The sequence below is a fragment of the Drosophila bipectinata genome, chromosome 3L (assembly GCF_030179905.1).
Source record: "Drosophila bipectinata strain 14024-0381.07 chromosome 3L, DbipHiC1v2, whole genome shotgun sequence".
Classification (NCBI taxonomy): Eukaryota; Metazoa; Arthropoda; class Insecta; order Diptera; family Drosophilidae; genus Drosophila; species Drosophila bipectinata.
In genome coordinates, this window is record NC_091738.1 from 11969926 (window position 1) to 11985858 (window position 15933).

Consider the following 15933-nt stretch of genomic DNA (forward strand, 5'->3'; position numbering starts at 1 on the left):
TTTTACTTTGTTTTAAGATTTTAGTATCAAGCCTTATTGCGATTTTTTTAAAAAGCTCATTTTTTCCCGCCACCACCTGCAGCAATGCTTTAATTTTTATCGATAAGCTTTTAGTCGTTTTGATTGCGCTATATAAGGTCCACCCGAGAATCCAGTACTTGTCACTCGATTGGAATACGTCTGCTCCAACATTTCACGTCTAAGGAATTATCTCAATATAGTTAACAAGATGGCCCTGCCGCAAAAGCACTTTAAACGAGGTGAGTCTAAGGTAGGGGGGGTGATCACTTCAAGGTCATCGGATCATCAGGAACAGTGACGCGGCATATAGATTGCCATAGAGTAGTTTTATCTTCATGCCCTGTTGGAGGCGTAAATTACGGCAGATAGAAAGTTTAATTTTAGCCCCAAAGTAGTGGAAATTATTTCGAATGACGTCAAAGCCGTCCACTGACAAATCGACTCACTCCAACAGGTTCCCCCAAACCGGAAATCCCCGAGGATGGCGTCCTGCGTTACTACACGATGCGATTCTGCCCGTACTCCCAGAGGGTGAACCTGGTGCTGAACGCCAAGAAGATTCCCCACCACACGGTGTACATTGATTTGAGCGAGAAGCCGGAGTGGTACATTGACTACAGTCCATTGGGAAAGGTGCCAGCCATCCAGTTGCCCCAACTGCCAGGACAGCCGGCTTTGGTTGAATCGCTGGTGATTGCCGAGTACCTCGATGAGCAGTATCCCGGCGAAGGACCCCTTTTCCCCAAGGACCCGCTGCAGAAGGCCCTGGACAGGATCCTCATCGAGCGTCTGGCTCCGGCAGTCAGTGCCATCTATCCGGTGTTCTTCACCAAGGACCCGCCAGCCGATGCCATTCCCAACTTTGAGAAGGCTTTGGATGTTTTCGAGCAGGAGATTACCAAGCGGGGAACACCCTACTTCGGTGGCGCCAAAATCGGCATTGTGGACTACATGATCTGGCCCTGGTTCGAGCGATTCCCTGCTCTCCAGTACACCCTTGACAGCAAGTACCAACTGGACAAGACGCGCTACAAGAACCTGCTGCAGTGGCGCGATCTTGTTGCTCAGGATGAGGCTGTCAAAGCCACTACTTTGGATCCCCGCATCCATGCCAAGTTTATGCGAACCCGTCATGAGGCCAAGCCCGACTACGACATTGCTTTCGAGCCGCTGTAGAGGAGAGGGACTCCTAAAAACTTACCCTTGCAATTTATTAAGTTATTAAAATCAAAACTAAAACGATTCTTTATGTGGCAGGAAACCTTTAAACTGTACTTATGATCAGGATTAGCTTAAAGCAACTGTATAACAGATATATACTCCTTAGCCAGATAAAGGAAACATAAATAACCTCTAATCTGTACTCTCATTCATCCGGGGCTGGGGTTTATCCAGTTGTGAGTCATTGAAGCCGTTGACTAATCATGAATGATTAAAATTTCAGGTTCAACCAAGCCAGAGCTTCCCGACGATGGGGTTCTCCGCTACTTTACCATGGCCTTCTGTCCATTCAGTCATCGGATTCGCCTCATGCTGGCCGTGAAACAGATCCCCCACCACACCATCTATGTGGATTTGATCGACAAGCCAGAGTGGTACAAGGACTACAGTCCTCTGGGAAAGGTACCGGCCGTCCAGCTTACAAATGAGAAAGATCAGCCCACTTTGGTGGAGTCCATGGTCATTGCCGAGTACTTGGATGAGCAGTATCCGGAACCAAGGCAACTGTTTCCCAGCGATCCGCTAAAGAAGGCACAGGACAAGATCCTTATCGAGCGTTTTGCGCCGGTTGTAAGTGCCATTTACCCTGTTCTGACCTGCAATCCCAATGCTCCAGCAGATGCCATCAAGAATTTCGAGGCAGCTCTGGGTGTTTTCGAAGAGGAGTTGGAAAAGAGGGGAACTCCATACTTTTCAGGGCAGGACATCGGCATTGTGGACTACATGATTTGGCCGTGGTTCGAGAGGTTTCCCAGCATGAAGATAAATAGTCAGTACGAGCTGGATGAGAAGCGGTTTGGAAAATTGGTAAGCCCAAAATGCAATATTTCTTGAGAAGATTTCATATTTAAACTCCGATTTTTTCAGCTTAAATGGCGGGACCTTGTGGCCCAAGATGAAGCTGTGAAGAAAACGGCATTGGATCTCCAACTGCATGCCGAGTTCCAAAAGTCCAAGACCCTGGGAAAACCCCAGTATGACATTGCCTTTAAAAACATTGCATAGAATCTAAGATTTTTTATTCATTCCAAGAAGAAATCGCCAATAAAGAGATATAGAATCAAGCCTCCTTGACCAGAAGGTTGTAGTTGGGATGTCCAGCGGCACGCGTGCGCAAGAACTCGGCCTGCACCTCTGCCTCCATGTAGAAGGCCATCACAGCCTGGTCGCGCTTCATTCTTTCCACCCATAGGGTCTAAAAAGAGATTCCCTCTGAGATCTAGAATTATAGATTTAAGAATAATCTTACCAATTGTGGGAATCTTGCCTCGTCGTAGTTATAGTCTTCGCCGCGTTGCAGCTTCAGCAGTTCAAGGCGCTCGCACCAGGGCCATATCATGTAGTCCAGGATGCCGGTCTGCTCGCCACCAAAGAAGTCCGTGCCACGCCGGCTTAGCTCCTTTTCGTAGGTGTCCAGACCAGACCAGAAGGGCTCCAGATCACCACCATCGGAGGCCCTGAAAAAGGCTCCCAGCACCGGACCGAAACGCTCGATTAGCAGCTTATCCTGCACTTTCTTGAGGGGATCACGTGGATACAGAGGACGAAGGGGGTACTGCTCATCCAAATACTCGCAAATAAGCAGAGATTCCGTCAGAACCGGAGGTCCTGGCTCGCGGACTATTTCCAGCGCCGGCACTTTGCCTTGGGGATTCTTGTCCAGCAGCCACTCGGGCTTGTCGGTGAGGTTGATGTAGATGCTGTGGTAGGGGATCTGCTTGGCGTCGAGTACCAGGTGGACACGCTGGGCGAACGGACAGAATCGCATGGAGTAGAGCCGCAGGATCCCATCCTCGGGAACATCGGGCGTGGGAGAGCCTTTGAAAAGATTCGAATAAGTCTACAGCTTAGTGTCCTTTAGTCTGGAATCCTACCTTTAGCCAAGTGCCTGCCGTTGCTCATGATGTGTGTGCTCGGATCTCTAAATGCAAGTGATGACATCGTTAGGTGGGGTGGTATATAAAGATCTAATCTGGCTGCCCTTCGCTGGAGGGCTTCGGTTACCCGGCTGAACTTGGAGCGACATGGGGCAACCTTTGCGGCTGACACACATAGCCATTCTCTAGATACAGTGAAGATTCTTGGGAAGCAACAAACTTTTTTTCTGAACTTTTAATTTACTAATAATAATATATATTTATGGTGTAAATATTGGCATTAATATTGGCCGATAAATATTGGCAAAGATATGGCTTTCGCAGGGGGTCATAATGTCATTTCCATTTCCGAAATTTTGGAGGAGACCCCTCAGAAAATTTGAGAAAAAATCGAAAAAATATTTCTTTTTCAGATTTTGATGCAGATTTGTGGAAAATAGTTCTACGAATCGTTTAAGGTGCTTCGCTCAAGAATCGGATGAATATTGACAAAGATATGGCTTTCGCAGGGGGTCATAATGTCATTTTCAGACGTTTTCGGCCAACTATATCCGATTTTTTCAATTAATATCGGATTTTAACTGCAAGGGTGTATCAACTTCTGCTCCGCCTGAAGTTAGATTAACTTTCTAGTTTTTAAATGAATTCTTTTTAATTTATTATTGAAGTGTACATATTTTTTCATAAAATATTATTTTAAATAAAAATGCTTTTAAATCTCAAGTTACAAGGAAGCCAGAAGATCATAGTTGGCCTTGCCAGCCTTGCGGGTGCGCCAGAACTCCTGGTGCTGCTCCGGGGTAGCGTAGAAGGACTTTACCACGGCATCCTCCTTCAAGAGCTTGACCAGCTTAGAGACTTTAGCGAATCTCTTCTCATCGAAGCTGTAGCTTTCCTTAGTGACAAACTCCAGCACAGCTAGACGCTCCAGCCATGGCCAGATCATGTAATCCACAAAGCCGGGCTTGTCACCACCAAAGTAGGGTGTTCCGCGCTTGGTCAGCTCCTGCTCGAAAATATCCAGCGCCACCCAAAACTCTTCGATATTGGCATTCTGGATTAGAATCTTCATAAAGGCCCCAGTGATTCCATTGAAGCGCTCCAGAAGGATCTTGTCCTGGGCCTTCTTCAGGGGATCCTTTGGCAGCAAGGGGTTCTGAGGGTACTTCTCATCCAGGTACTCGGCAATCACCAGCGACTCAATGAGAGAGGGTTGGCCCTTCTCCCCTGCTAACTGCAGGGCTGGAACCTTCAGGAGAGCACTGTACTCCACCAGCCATTCCGGTTTCTCGGTGAGATTGATGTAGACGGTATGGTATTTAACGTTCTTGGCGTTCAGGACGAGGTGAGCCCGCTGGGCGTAAGGACAGAAGCGCATGGAGAACAGCCGGGGAAGGCCATCTTCGGGCAAAGTGGGTTTGGGGGATCCTGGAAGATATTATTGATATTTAAATGAACTTTTGAACTCTTTAGGTTGAAAGTGAGAAGCAAACAAAATGCAAGTTCATATTAAATGATGAGTGTTTTCCTGCTGATAAGTTTTTAAGAAAAATCAAGTCATATTTATATAGTTGATAAAGGCAGACGTGCCAAACATGTATGATATGTTATCTACTTTCAAAACAAATATTTATTCTGGGTTATTCGATACTAATCGAATTAAATGAGAACCGGTTGACAGAAAATCGGATATGTTATGAATAAGACCATGACTTGTTTAGGAATATAATTTAATCATATTTTTAAACACGCAGCTAGTGAATGATAAACTAAAATTAAACGTGATCGAAAAAATTATGTTCCCAATTAAATTATTATTAAATTATTCACTAACAAAAGTGTCTAAAAAGTGAAAATATTTAACATTTCTCAAACCCACACTTACTGGAATACCGAAAACTTGTTTTTGAATGACTTGGTTGGATTCTCTTACCAAGATTTTCTCTTACCTTTGGACAGATGTTTACCAGAACTCATAATGGCTTTTAAACTTAAACCGCAATATAAAATTAAGAACAAAAAATTCACTTAACAATTCGACGTTGGCTCGAAAACTAAAATTTCTCTTCGACGGCGCTCTGTATTTATTATTAAAAAGCTTTTTGAATAAAGCTTTTTAGAATTACTTATCACGACTCTTAATTCCGTCTATTCTTTATCAAGTCGATTAAATAAAAAAACGAATGTTCATCGTCGTTGGTTTATTTTAGCAATTAAAACGCCTTTTTCTACATTTTGCCATTTGTTTGGGGAAGAAACGGGTTTCTTCAGTTTTTCTGGTTTTTTCTCTTTTGCTTGCAATGTTTTTCTTTTAATCTACTTAGTTTTTTAATAATCACGCCTGCTTGTAAATATATATATTATGTTTTTTACACTTATACATGTTTTTGGGGGGAATTTTTTGTTCATGTTTTCTTTATAATTGAACTTTCAACTACTACACACATTTAGAGATTTAAGATTATAGACATTTTCCAAAATGTTTCTATCGGCGGACGTTAAAAACTGAACTTAATCTATGTACAAAAGATTCTAGAAATTTCTATTGAAGTCGTATAAAAAATATAAAATTTTCACAAGTCATAATTTCACGATAACTACTGCAAGTTATCAGGTATTACATACGAAAAATCAATAGAACAAAAATAATAGCAATGACATAGAAAAGTATTTTAGGTGACTCATGAATAAACAGATTTTGCTTTTAAATTTAATTTTTTTGGTCCTATAGGGTTTTACTTTTCTTTAATGTGATTTTTAACAAAATAATTTTGAATAAAACGATACAAATTGGGATTCCCCTTAGTCCGCTGTTATACAACACTGGAATTTTTCATTTCCTTTAAAATGATTCAATTTCTTTTGTGGATTGCGCGTTGTTACTTTAAATACACATGTTTTTACTGGGGAATAAGTATCTAAAACTAGGTAAATACATATATTTAAAAAAAAGATCTACACAGTTGAGTTAAATCTTGTGGTTTTCGTTTTTAAACTGTTAGCTTTCATTTGTTTTCTTGATTTTTTTGATCGTTGCCTGCCGATTCTGATTCTAAATTTCGTTTAAAGTTTCGATAATATTTTTATTTTTTGTGATTTTTATAATTTGTAGGTGTTTGCTTTTTTTGTTGCTCTATAAAATATGCAAATCTTGCTTGCATTTTGATCACGGTTCTTGCTGTTGCATTATAAATATTCCCTCTTCCTTCTTTGATTACTGGAACGACTTGAATTTATCGAACAAATAGTGTTTTGATGCTGCTGTTTCAATAGCTCCTGGGCTCTCCTGGGATTTGTTTCTGGTGATTCAAGCATTTGCATCTGGGATCGAGTGGAGCTGGACTTATGTTTTTGGCTGCATTTGGCTGGTGGACACTGTGGAAGTGGAAGAAGATTTGCTGCTTGGGGCAGGACACCATACGGGAAACTCTTTAGGAGACACATCCCTTCTGCTCGCCATCCTTTTTGCTGTTGAACATGGCCAGTTCGATCTCGGTGTGCTGATTGTTCATATGGCGAACCCATTCCGCAGGAGTTTCAAAGGATCTGCAGGATAACGAGGATATAGATATATTTTCTAAAAGTTAAAGATCAGATTCAACTTACGTGGAGCACAAGTCGCAGAGCAGGGTAACGTGATCATGATCCATGTTGTTCTCCTGTTGCTAAAATAAAAATAAATATTAATCTTTAGAACTTAGAAGGATAAAATCCATAACTACTTACCGATACCCGACGTCGCTTCTTTGGCACATAGGTCTTTAGGGCTCCGCGCAGGGCAAGATTGCTGGAATTGCTGGCCGCCGTAGGAGTACTTCCACTGGCACTCGGCGCTAGGAGATTGGAGCTCGAGACTGATCCGGTTGTAGGACCCCCTGGCGGATTATCTCCGGCATGTGTGCCCAAGTGCCGCACCAGGGTCTTTGTGTCCTCGAAGGACTTTTGACAAATCTCGCAAACCAGGAGCTGCTTGAAATTGTTGTAGTCTCGCAGCGTATGCTCCTCGGAGTCCTCTGGGGGAGAGGCCCGGTCCCGGTTGACCTCCAGCTTGACGGCACTCATTTTGAAGTCCAGCGGCTGCTTGGGCGATCCCATGGGACCCTCCTCGTGGTTATTGTTATTAGCATTCGATGCATTGGGTGGGTTGTTGCTCCAGTCGGTTGGCTCCTGTTTGATGGTCAGGAAGTTGTGCGGATGCGGATGCGTTGAATGCGACGATGTCGGTGGCGGTGGCTGCGGCGGTGGGGGTGAGACGGCCAGACGGGAGGTCACCACGTGCTCAAAGTGGCTGGGAGGCGGTGCTTCATAGTAGTCGTGACTCCGCTCGCAGGCACTCTCCCTTCGTAATCTCCGCTCGTAGACCATTCCCACCTCCTCCCGTTCGCAGAGAGCCTGCTCCTCGTAGTCTGTCCGGCGTAGTGTGGTCTCTGCAGGCTCCTGATTGGAACCGGCGCCCATAGGACAGCTACTACAGCCCACTTCGGTACAAATGCTTATGCCCTGAGGAGGTGGTGCTACCACAGATCCAGCGCTTGCCGAGGAAGATTGAGGTGGTGGCGGTTGGGATTCAACCGGAACGGAACCTGGATAGCAGCATTTATCCTCCGGATCAATAGCCACTTCCTTATTGACCGAAATGCCCAGCTTGCTGCTGCTGGCCACGCTGAGGAGGCCCGTATGGGTGGCTATCTTGGGCGACTTGACAATCACGGGACTGTCCTTGGGCATCACGGAAACCCCCAGGCCCCGGAACTGCTGATGCTGCTGCGGATGGTGGTGGTGGCTCTGACTGTGGCTATGGTGCGATGAGGACAGATGGTGATGGTGATCCAGTGCGTATCGGGGCTTGCTGCTGTACAGATCTCCGGGATGTTGCGAGGACATGGTTTGTGGCGGCGGAGGAGGCAGCGCCGATCGTGTGCCATTCGAAACGTACATAGCGCTCGTCTCCCGTGGATGTAGGTGTCCGGATAGAGAGTGCTGGTTACTTGGGCCACCGGATCCCCCGCCACTGGAAGAGCTGGTACGGCAGAGGCCGCGGATCTTTAGGATTTCCCCGCCGCGAAGCACCTCGTTTAGGATGTCATTCGAAACTGTGGCCTCCCCGCTGTACATATACTGCACCAGGATCTGGATAGCTCGATGGCTCAAGTCCGGTGGCAGCACCACGTAGAGCACTCCGTTCGGGGCCGTGATCGGTGCTGTTTCAAACATGGTGGCAAAAAATTGGGACGAAGCGCTCAGGATAAACTTGTGGGCCGATATTCCCACCGTGGGTATGTCCGAGGGAATGCCGCTGCTGTTGTACGAACTGTATAGCACCACATCAGCAAACTTTTCATTTCTAAAACATTAATATTAGGATTGTTTATAGTTTTTTAGAAAATAAAGCTTTATGGTTTCACTCACTTGTAAAGTGTGGCTATGGAAGTGTTCAGATAGGATAGGTGCGAGTCCCACTTAAGGTGATAGTTTTCGGCGGCCATCTCGGTGGCGGCAGCGCCTGCAAAACAACAAAATCAATATTAAAAATCAATAAAACGCGCCGTATTTAATGGGGTAGTTTTATTTGAAAAGCCATTTTCCCCACAGTGGTGAGGTGAAGTTTTTGCTCATCTCTGATGGTTATACTTTCTTTGGTCACACTGTTTATTTACTTGTTTTTTTTCATAAGCTTTCATTTTAGCCACAAGAAGTGAAGAAATATTTAAAGAAATGGCCGACTTTGATTCTAGACTTATAGAACTAGTACGAGCTAATCCCAAACTCTATGAAAAGGACCCAAGGAACACTCCCTACGATGCGCATAAAAAACAAAAAACAGAAATATGGCGCAGCATCGCCACTTCCTTGAAAACCGATGGTAAACAAACAAAATTATGTTTAATATTTGAAGTTAAATCTGTGATTACTGCTTAGTGAACACCTGCAACACACATTGGAACAATCTTGTATCCAAACTGCGTCGCGAGGTGGCCAAGGAGAAGCTGGGGGGTCCCGGCTCGGATTGGAGTCTTCTGCCCCAGATGCGATTCCTGCAGCATCGGCATCACCACCTAACCAGTCAACACAATAGGGCGGATGTTAGCTGGCCTGAACCAAAAAAAGGGGAACAACTGGTAGTGGATGTGCACGACGAGTATGATCAGTTACAGGAGGCGATGGATGAACAACTGGCGGGTACAACAGTAGCCACCGCGGTTGTTCCTGCTTCCACAGCACCCACGATTCCGGTTCGCGCAGATCTGATGAAACGAATAGAAGCTCTTCTGGAGGGACTAGATACGGACAATCGCAGTAAAGCCGAAAAACGTATACTAACATATCTCTGCAAGTGCAACCTGTCGGCGTTAAATCAGGAGCCTATTGATGACATAAATATTTAAAGAGAATATATAAAAAACTAACCCAAGACTAAGACTGCGTTAAGACTAGCATTTGTTGACTAAATTATGAATAATTTTAAAATAAAAACACTTAAACCATATACTATTAGTTGGCCAAAGATGAGAAGACTTCATTGATAAAAGGATGAAGAATATATAAAACAATTAATATATATATTATTTATTACCTAAAACATAAGAGAGTCTAATAAAAATATAATTAGGAATTCTGAGACTTCCGCCACCTTAGAACCGACAAAGGACAATAAATCCATTTTGGTCTTGGAGGCTTGTACTGGTGGGTCGGTGGCGGGTTAGGTGGCATAGAAAATCGAACTCAGCCACGCCAAAAACTCCTACTATGACGCAGCTGGAAACTGGCTACTGGTTGGGTTACTCTGGTCAAAAAAAAGAGTCAAAGAGTGCGCGCGCAAGCAATAACATGTCCAATATCCTCGTCTGGATCGGCACGAGATGGGGGAGGGGGAAAGGTGGGTCTGGGGAGTGCGACGACGCCAAAACAAGCATTTAGTTTATTAATTCGAGGACTCCCCGAGCGGGGGCGAGGAGCGGGAGCGGGCGCCAGGCAGGCAGGCAGGGCAGTCGAAAACAAAACATAACGAGCGAGGAACGTCGTGCACCCTTAACGACTGAAATACAGTTGCCACCCCCTAGTATCAGCCTCCCCACCACCGACGCACTAAGGCCACTATATGAACTACTCCTACGGGCAGCCACCTTGCTGGCACCCAACACCCATCCCCATCCCGTGTCAACCTTCTCCCTATGCCCATGCCCCCTGTATTAACACCGAATTATCGATTGATTTCAGCACAAGCACAAAAACAAAAATCAATAAGCTGACAAAGCCAAAATAAAATATTGTACAGTTCGGCATTGTAAGTTCATTGTTCAATGGCACTCACTATAATTAACACTTTTAATTATTTCATTTATTTATTTCGATTTAATGGCATTTTTGAAATAAGCGCGCCCAAAACAATTTAGAAGCCAAATGCTATACCTGGGGGGCTTTCTCCGTTCGGTTTACACTGCGGATTACACTACGATTGAATGAGACTCCGGGATTTTAGGTTTTTAGGATTAACACAACTATTTATTATTGCTCTTCATTGACAACATTTGGGCTAAAACACCGTGAGACTGGGCTTTTTTGTGGTCGAGTTGGGAAAACTGCGCAGCACGTCGCTTTCGCGTTGCTTGCCACCGAACGAATGAAATAGTGGCTGCAATTTCAAGACAGGACCTTCCTCAGCCGCACAGAGAGAGAGGAAAGCAGCCCGCCAGCGGGAGAGTATGGTGCTCGGAAGAGAGCAGCCCGGAGCAGTCCGCGCCCTCACGTGCGCATTGTTATTGTTGTGGTTGGTTTTTGGTCTGGAGTTATATACGAAGCGCGCGTAAAATTGATTTGCCCGAGCATATTGATTTTTGGTCTCGCCCTCAGTTGGTCTGAGCCACCTCCTCCTCCTCCACCTTTCTCATCTTCTCCACTGGCTCCTCCTCTTCCGGTTCCTTCTCCTCCTTCAGGGCTTCCTTCTTCTCCTTCAGTAACTCCTCCTCCTCCTTCAGTACGTCCTTCTCCTCCTTCAGTACCTCCTTCAGTACCTCCTTCTCCTCCTTCAGTAGTTCCTTCTTTTTATTTGTCATCGCCTCATATTCCAAATGCATTTGTATCGCCGTTGAGGTATCCTTTTTGAATAGCTCTCTCAGGAACATAGTAGCATAGGCGGCCGTGGGCAAGGAGAATTCCAAAAGCAGGGCCAAAAATTCGGCCTCCTCCTCTTCGGGTTCCTTTGTAATGGGAATGTTTCGTAGGCGCTCCCAGTCTGAGGCAATGAGCGTGTCTTCGGGCGTGTTGTACCGACGGAAGCTCCATTTGAGATCGTTGGGTTGAATGATCAGCTTGCGATAAGCTCCACCCAGAGAGTACGTCTTATCCTTGTGCTTGAGCATCTCCGAGGTGAGGGCTTCTTCGGCCAGCATTTCCTCGTACCATTCTCGGCACTGGTTGCCAGGATAGGTAATGTCATGTCCTGGCAGAGGCAGCACCACATCAGTTATTTTAAATTGCCCGCTGGCAATGTCCTCCTCCGTTAATGGTCGAACTTTGCGTTTAAAAATAGACTCTTCCTCATCCTCTTCGACAGCATCAGGGGCACTTTCTGAAAGATCATCCGTAGATTCCCCTGAGGGCTCCTCTTCGTTCACTTCCTCCTTCTCCTGTTGCGGTGTTGGTGGATCCTCCACATAAACCAAATCTCCTGGAATTAGCTTCAAGCCAAACTCCTTAATCCTTTTCGAGGCAATCCTATTGAAGATGAAGCTCTGGTAGGCATGTGGATACAGCATTAGCATATTGCGTGGTATCTGCCTGAGAGCAGGAGCGTAATCGGACTCGCCGAATCTGGCTAATCCGTCCAGAAGCTTCTTCTCAATAAACTTATCGGAGTGGATCTTGGCAGCTGCCGCTGCTGAGTTGCGATTCGTCCACCACTCCTCGCGAATGGGACGCAGGAACTCCACGTCCGTGTCGCGCGGCTTGAGAATCAGTTCGCATGCCAGTTTGTAGTTGCACTTAAGCAGTGCCACGCCTATTTCGTATGTGGGTACACTGGCGCTATTTCCAAAACGCTGCAACCCATAATAGTTGATGAATCCGCGCTCCTTCACGGACTCCAATGACTTCTCGATGTCGGCACGCCTCTCACGAGCTACATGACGCAATGCAATGCGGAAGCGATTGCCCTGCAGATCGCCCAACTTAAGAGTGGTGCTTCTGAAACCAAAGTTGCCGACATGCACGTCCCTTAGGCTACGCGAAGCTGCCAAAATACTGTCAGGAGAGCGGCGCTTGATTGAGAAGTTTTGTGTAGTTTTGGCGCGCTTGTCCTTGGTGCCACAGTAGTTAACCTGAGAAGGACGTAAGCTGCAAGAAATTTTCAAGATTTAAACCAAATTATAAAGGGACTCTCCTGGTTCCTTACTTAAGTTTTGATGCCAGCGTTGAAGCCACTTCGACAGTGTCCATATTGGATTTGTGCACCAGAAAAGTGACATATTCTCCAGGAAAGCTCCAGCGATTATCGCCTTTTTCGAAAACAAGAAGATATTTTTGTGTTTCATAGAAAAGCATCTCTCTACTCACCTCTTCCTGGTTTTGGTTTCAAGATGCGAATGGTTTTCTTCTCCTCTGCTGCCTCTGGTGGTTTCTCTTCCGTTGAGGGCTTCACCTGTTGCTGTCCAATGGTGGTGGACACCAGTTTCCCTTTATAGAGCTGCTTGACTAGCTGGTGGACTTGGGTTCGCTTCTCCTTGTCCAGGCTGCTCACATCAATCTCCACCTTCTGCTCCGCTGTGGCATCGTATTTACTCTCGGCCAGATTGGCAATTTCCTGCCAGATATCAGCGCCAATTACGCCCTCCAGTTCCTTTTTCCACTTCTCCAAATCTTGGGGATCCACAGCTGAAATATTATTACAGGTTAATAAAATAAATGTAATACAAAAATGTAAAATACATACGCTGGATGACCACCTTTGGCACGTTCAGATCGTTCAGCTCCAAGACCTTGCCTTGGGTGTTGATCTCGTTCACGTGGAAATCGGAGAAGCGTGACTTGAGAATGCCGGTGAAACCAGGCGCCTCAGGATTGGTGAACTCTGTGATGGCCACCTGGTCCTCGCGCAGTGTGATTTTTTGGTATGGAGTGGATCTGGACAAAAAGCCGTTTAACTTATGGATGGAGCCTCTTATTTGAATTCGTTTACCTGTTGCGCTGGGGTCCATTGGATTGGAACCGGTCTTTTCTCTGGCCGCGCCTACCCATGTTGTATGGACCATTAAATTTATGATGGCGTCCCCTGCCACGGTCTTTTCCCATTTTTATTCAAAATTCCCTGAAGAAATCTTTCTAAGAATCACCCACGTTTCAAGACAAATCAAGAAACATGAATGAAGTGAGAGAGATGCCAGACAGTCAAGCTTTTGTTTATTCACATTTCGATAAAACAAAAATATCGATATTTTTCCTGATAGCACCGTCCCATCTCTAGAAACGTAATGACAATTGCCTGGCCCTGGCTGTCAATAGAAAAAACTTACTTAAAACTCGAAAAAGAACAAACTTTGTGGCATATTTTGGTTTACGAGATCAACGCAATGCTACCGCACCTTAGCACCGACGAGGAGTTTCCTCCCGTGTCGCGGAAATGGTACATTAATCCCAATTTCCAGATGACAATGGCACACCAGGCACTACAAGGTCAAACGGCGTCACAGCCTCTGCCACTGCAGGGATTCCAGGGCATTCCCCAGCAACCCCTACCCGCAATTCATATCAATCCGCAATTCCTTCAGCGGCAACGTGCCATGTACGAGCAGCAGCAACAACTACAAGAGCAACAGAAGCTGGAACAGCTCCAACAGGTTTCCGCCTCGTATTTCCAAGCGATTCCCGCCGTGCCTTCTGTGATTAACGTAGCTCCTGTCAATCCACCGCCACCGCAGGCCAAGATAATAAGCAAATCGAGTACCTGTTTGGTTCGTAAGCCTCCAGTGAAGTCGGTTGGTAAGCCTGTTGCTCCCGTATCATTTGTACCTCCTGTTGTTGCTCGCCCTCTCGTCCAGCCTCCCTTGATTAGCATTTCAAAGCGTAAAATAGTTCGTCAAGGAGCTGTCAAGCTTGCGCCCACGGCAAAGCCCATGACTACTACGCCACGAACTCCACTTCCAGCAAAACGCACCAAATACAAACTGGTGCGCGCCATTTCGCTGACCTTCACGCCCCTGTTGAAGAAACGTCGTCCTCTGAAAGAATTCGTGGGCCAATACGCCCTGCGACGCACCAATGAAGCGGACTCACCAAAGAAGTTAAGGTAAGATATACAATATCAGGAAAATCAATTAACTACATATGTTTTTGCAGCTCCAAGCCACAGGTGCTCAAGCGCGGCGTCAACAAGTCCCTCAGCATGGTCAGCATACATGGCGTGATGTACAAAAAGATATCCAAAAACAAGATAACCAAGCTGGACGCCAACAGAACTGCTCCCATAACCAATTCCACGGCTTCTAGGACACTTAACCGGACTGTTTCAGGGAGAACGCTGTTCGTTAGTGGCAATAAGTTCATTCTGGATCCTTCGGGCTGTCGTCTAACGAGAGTTTCGTCCAAATCGCCTACGGAAGTGGCAGCAGCTGCCCCCAAAATGAGCATTAATCGGACCACAATGCGACGCATTGATATTGGAGGTTTGACTTATGTGGCATCGCCCAAGACCCAGAACGTCTTTATACGCACCTCGAACCATTTGTCGCGAGCTCACCTGATAACCGCCCGACACCGAAGTCTCACACTGCTCAACAAGCCTCTGACAAAGACCAATGTACCTTGTGCCATTTTCCAGAAGCTAGGAAAGTGTGCTGCCCACAGTCGCGGAAAGTGTCGCAAGTTGCATGACAAGCGGCAAGTTGCCATATGTCCCAGGTTTGTCCAAGGCCATGCGGGAAGTATTAACCCAATGATGGCTATCCTAGCGATGAATTCCCATTACGGTCATTCTCTCGTCTATCATTTCTTCTAGATTTCTGCGAGGCGAATGCACGAAGACTGACTGCCTGCTCTCGCACAATGTAACGCTGGAGAAGATGCCAGTTTGTCGGTATTTCTTGCGTGGCATTTGTGCTCGGAAAGACTGCCCATATCTTCACAAGAAGTTGAACCCCACGACCGAGATCTGCATAGACTTTGTTCGCGGCTACTGCCCGCGTGCTGCCGAGGTAAGTTGCCTACAACGACATCGGAAGCCATTGCTAAATCCCATAATTCTTCAAGTGCAATAAGCGCCACGAGTTCGCCTGCCCGGAGCTGGAGCGCAAGGGAAAATGCGAGCTCTCCAACTGCGTTTTCTGCCAGAAGAAACCCAAACAGCGACTGATAAGGCCTCGCTCGAAGGTGATACCAAGACCGGTCGCACCTGCAGAGACTCCAAAGGAAGTCGGCATAAAGGTAGACCAACCCACCAGTTCGCGGTACTTCAAGTGTGATGAACCATCATCGAAAGGTGCTGAAGGGAAGATTGAGGAGCTGGAGGATGAAAAAGAGGAGATGGAAGAGCTGCAAGAAGAGGAGGATACAGCTTCGGAACAAGCTATCAGTATACGAAAACGTCCCCAACTAGGTACTCTTCCAGCGTTCATTCCTCTTGGAAACGAAGAAGAATAGTAAACAAATGGTAGACGACTTGGACCCAACGTTTCAGGTACAAATATATTTGGTTAAGTATGAATTTAGAGTTTAATATAGTTTTAAATTTTAGTTATTGAGATCAAAGTTTTTATTAAAATAAAGTTCAATACATTTGCATAAAAGCTTCTCTTTGATTTGGGGTAGAAAACTTACAATTTTT

At 45.8% G+C, this 15933-nt stretch overlaps 7 protein-coding genes across 8 annotated transcripts; 3 read left to right on the top strand and 4 right to left on the bottom strand.

The window, feature by feature from the left end:
• The first annotated feature begins 109 nt into the window (after window positions 1-109).
• On the top strand, window positions 110-2306 carry GstO2 (Glutathione S transferase O2). Of its 2 annotated transcripts, XM_017240635.3 has the most exons (3): window positions 110-260; window positions 1466-2049; window positions 2110-2306. In XM_017240635.3, exons 1-3 carry the CDS (start codon window positions 230-232, stop codon window positions 2245-2247), a joined length of 753 nt encoding a protein of 250 aa, XP_017096124.2. In that variant the 5' UTR covers window positions 110-229; the 3' UTR covers window positions 2248-2306. The 2 variants fall into 2 exon arrangements, with proteins under 2 accessions (XP_017096124.2, XP_017096123.1); XM_017240634.3 differs by lacking the exons at window positions 1466-2049; window positions 2110-2306 and adding an exon at window positions 476-1378 and having other exon boundaries at window positions 113-260.
• On the bottom strand, window positions 2303-3235 carry se (sepia). Its single transcript, XM_017240636.3, has 3 exons — window positions 3117-3235; window positions 2492-3060; window positions 2303-2437 (listed from the first exon to the last, which is right to left on the bottom strand). The coding sequence occupies exons 1-3, from the start codon at window positions 3181-3183 to the stop codon at window positions 2303-2305; spliced, it is 771 nt and encodes a 256-aa protein (XP_017096125.3). The 5' UTR covers window positions 3184-3235.
• Window positions 3236-3780: 545 nt separating this feature from the next.
• On the bottom strand, window positions 3781-5199 carry GstO3 (Glutathione S transferase O3). The gene is made up of 2 exons (XM_017240561.3): window positions 5069-5199; window positions 3781-4547 (listed from the first exon to the last, which is right to left on the bottom strand). The coding sequence occupies exons 1-2, from the start codon at window positions 5094-5096 to the stop codon at window positions 3844-3846; spliced, it is 732 nt and encodes a 243-aa protein (XP_017096050.3). The 5' UTR covers window positions 5097-5199; the 3' UTR covers window positions 3781-3843.
• A 718-nt stretch (window positions 5200-5917) lies between these two features.
• LOC108124733 (protein glass) lies at window positions 5918-10616 on the bottom strand. The gene is made up of 5 exons (XM_017240560.3): window positions 10530-10616; window positions 8529-8622; window positions 6846-8463; window positions 6726-6784; window positions 5918-6665 (listed from the first exon to the last, which is right to left on the bottom strand). Exons 2-5 carry the CDS (start codon window positions 8603-8605, stop codon window positions 6551-6553), a joined length of 1869 nt encoding a protein of 622 aa, XP_017096049.2. The 5' UTR covers window positions 8606-8622; window positions 10530-10616; the 3' UTR covers window positions 5918-6550.
• LOC108124736 (uncharacterized) lies at window positions 8766-9607 on the top strand. The gene is made up of 2 exons (XM_017240562.3): window positions 8766-8982; window positions 9039-9607. The coding sequence occupies exons 1-2, from the start codon at window positions 8835-8837 to the stop codon at window positions 9503-9505; spliced, it is 615 nt and encodes a 204-aa protein (XP_017096051.2). The 5' UTR covers window positions 8766-8834; the 3' UTR covers window positions 9506-9607.
• Pus7 (pseudouridine synthase 7) lies at window positions 10599-13542 on the bottom strand. The gene is made up of 5 exons (XM_017240558.3): window positions 13294-13542; window positions 13048-13238; window positions 12672-12989; window positions 12511-12613; window positions 10599-12452 (listed from the first exon to the last, which is right to left on the bottom strand). The coding sequence occupies exons 1-5, from the start codon at window positions 13404-13406 to the stop codon at window positions 10967-10969; spliced, it is 2211 nt and encodes a 736-aa protein (XP_017096047.2). The 5' UTR covers window positions 13407-13542; the 3' UTR covers window positions 10599-10966.
• A 13-nt stretch (window positions 13543-13555) lies between these two features.
• On the top strand, window positions 13556-15895 carry ZC3H3 (Zinc finger CCCH domain-containing protein 3). The gene is made up of 4 exons (XM_017240559.3): window positions 13556-14400; window positions 14451-15011; window positions 15109-15304; window positions 15360-15895. Exons 1-4 carry the CDS (start codon window positions 13586-13588, stop codon window positions 15747-15749), a joined length of 1962 nt encoding a protein of 653 aa, XP_017096048.2. The 5' UTR covers window positions 13556-13585; the 3' UTR covers window positions 15750-15895.
• Window positions 15896-15933: the final 38 nt, after the last annotated feature.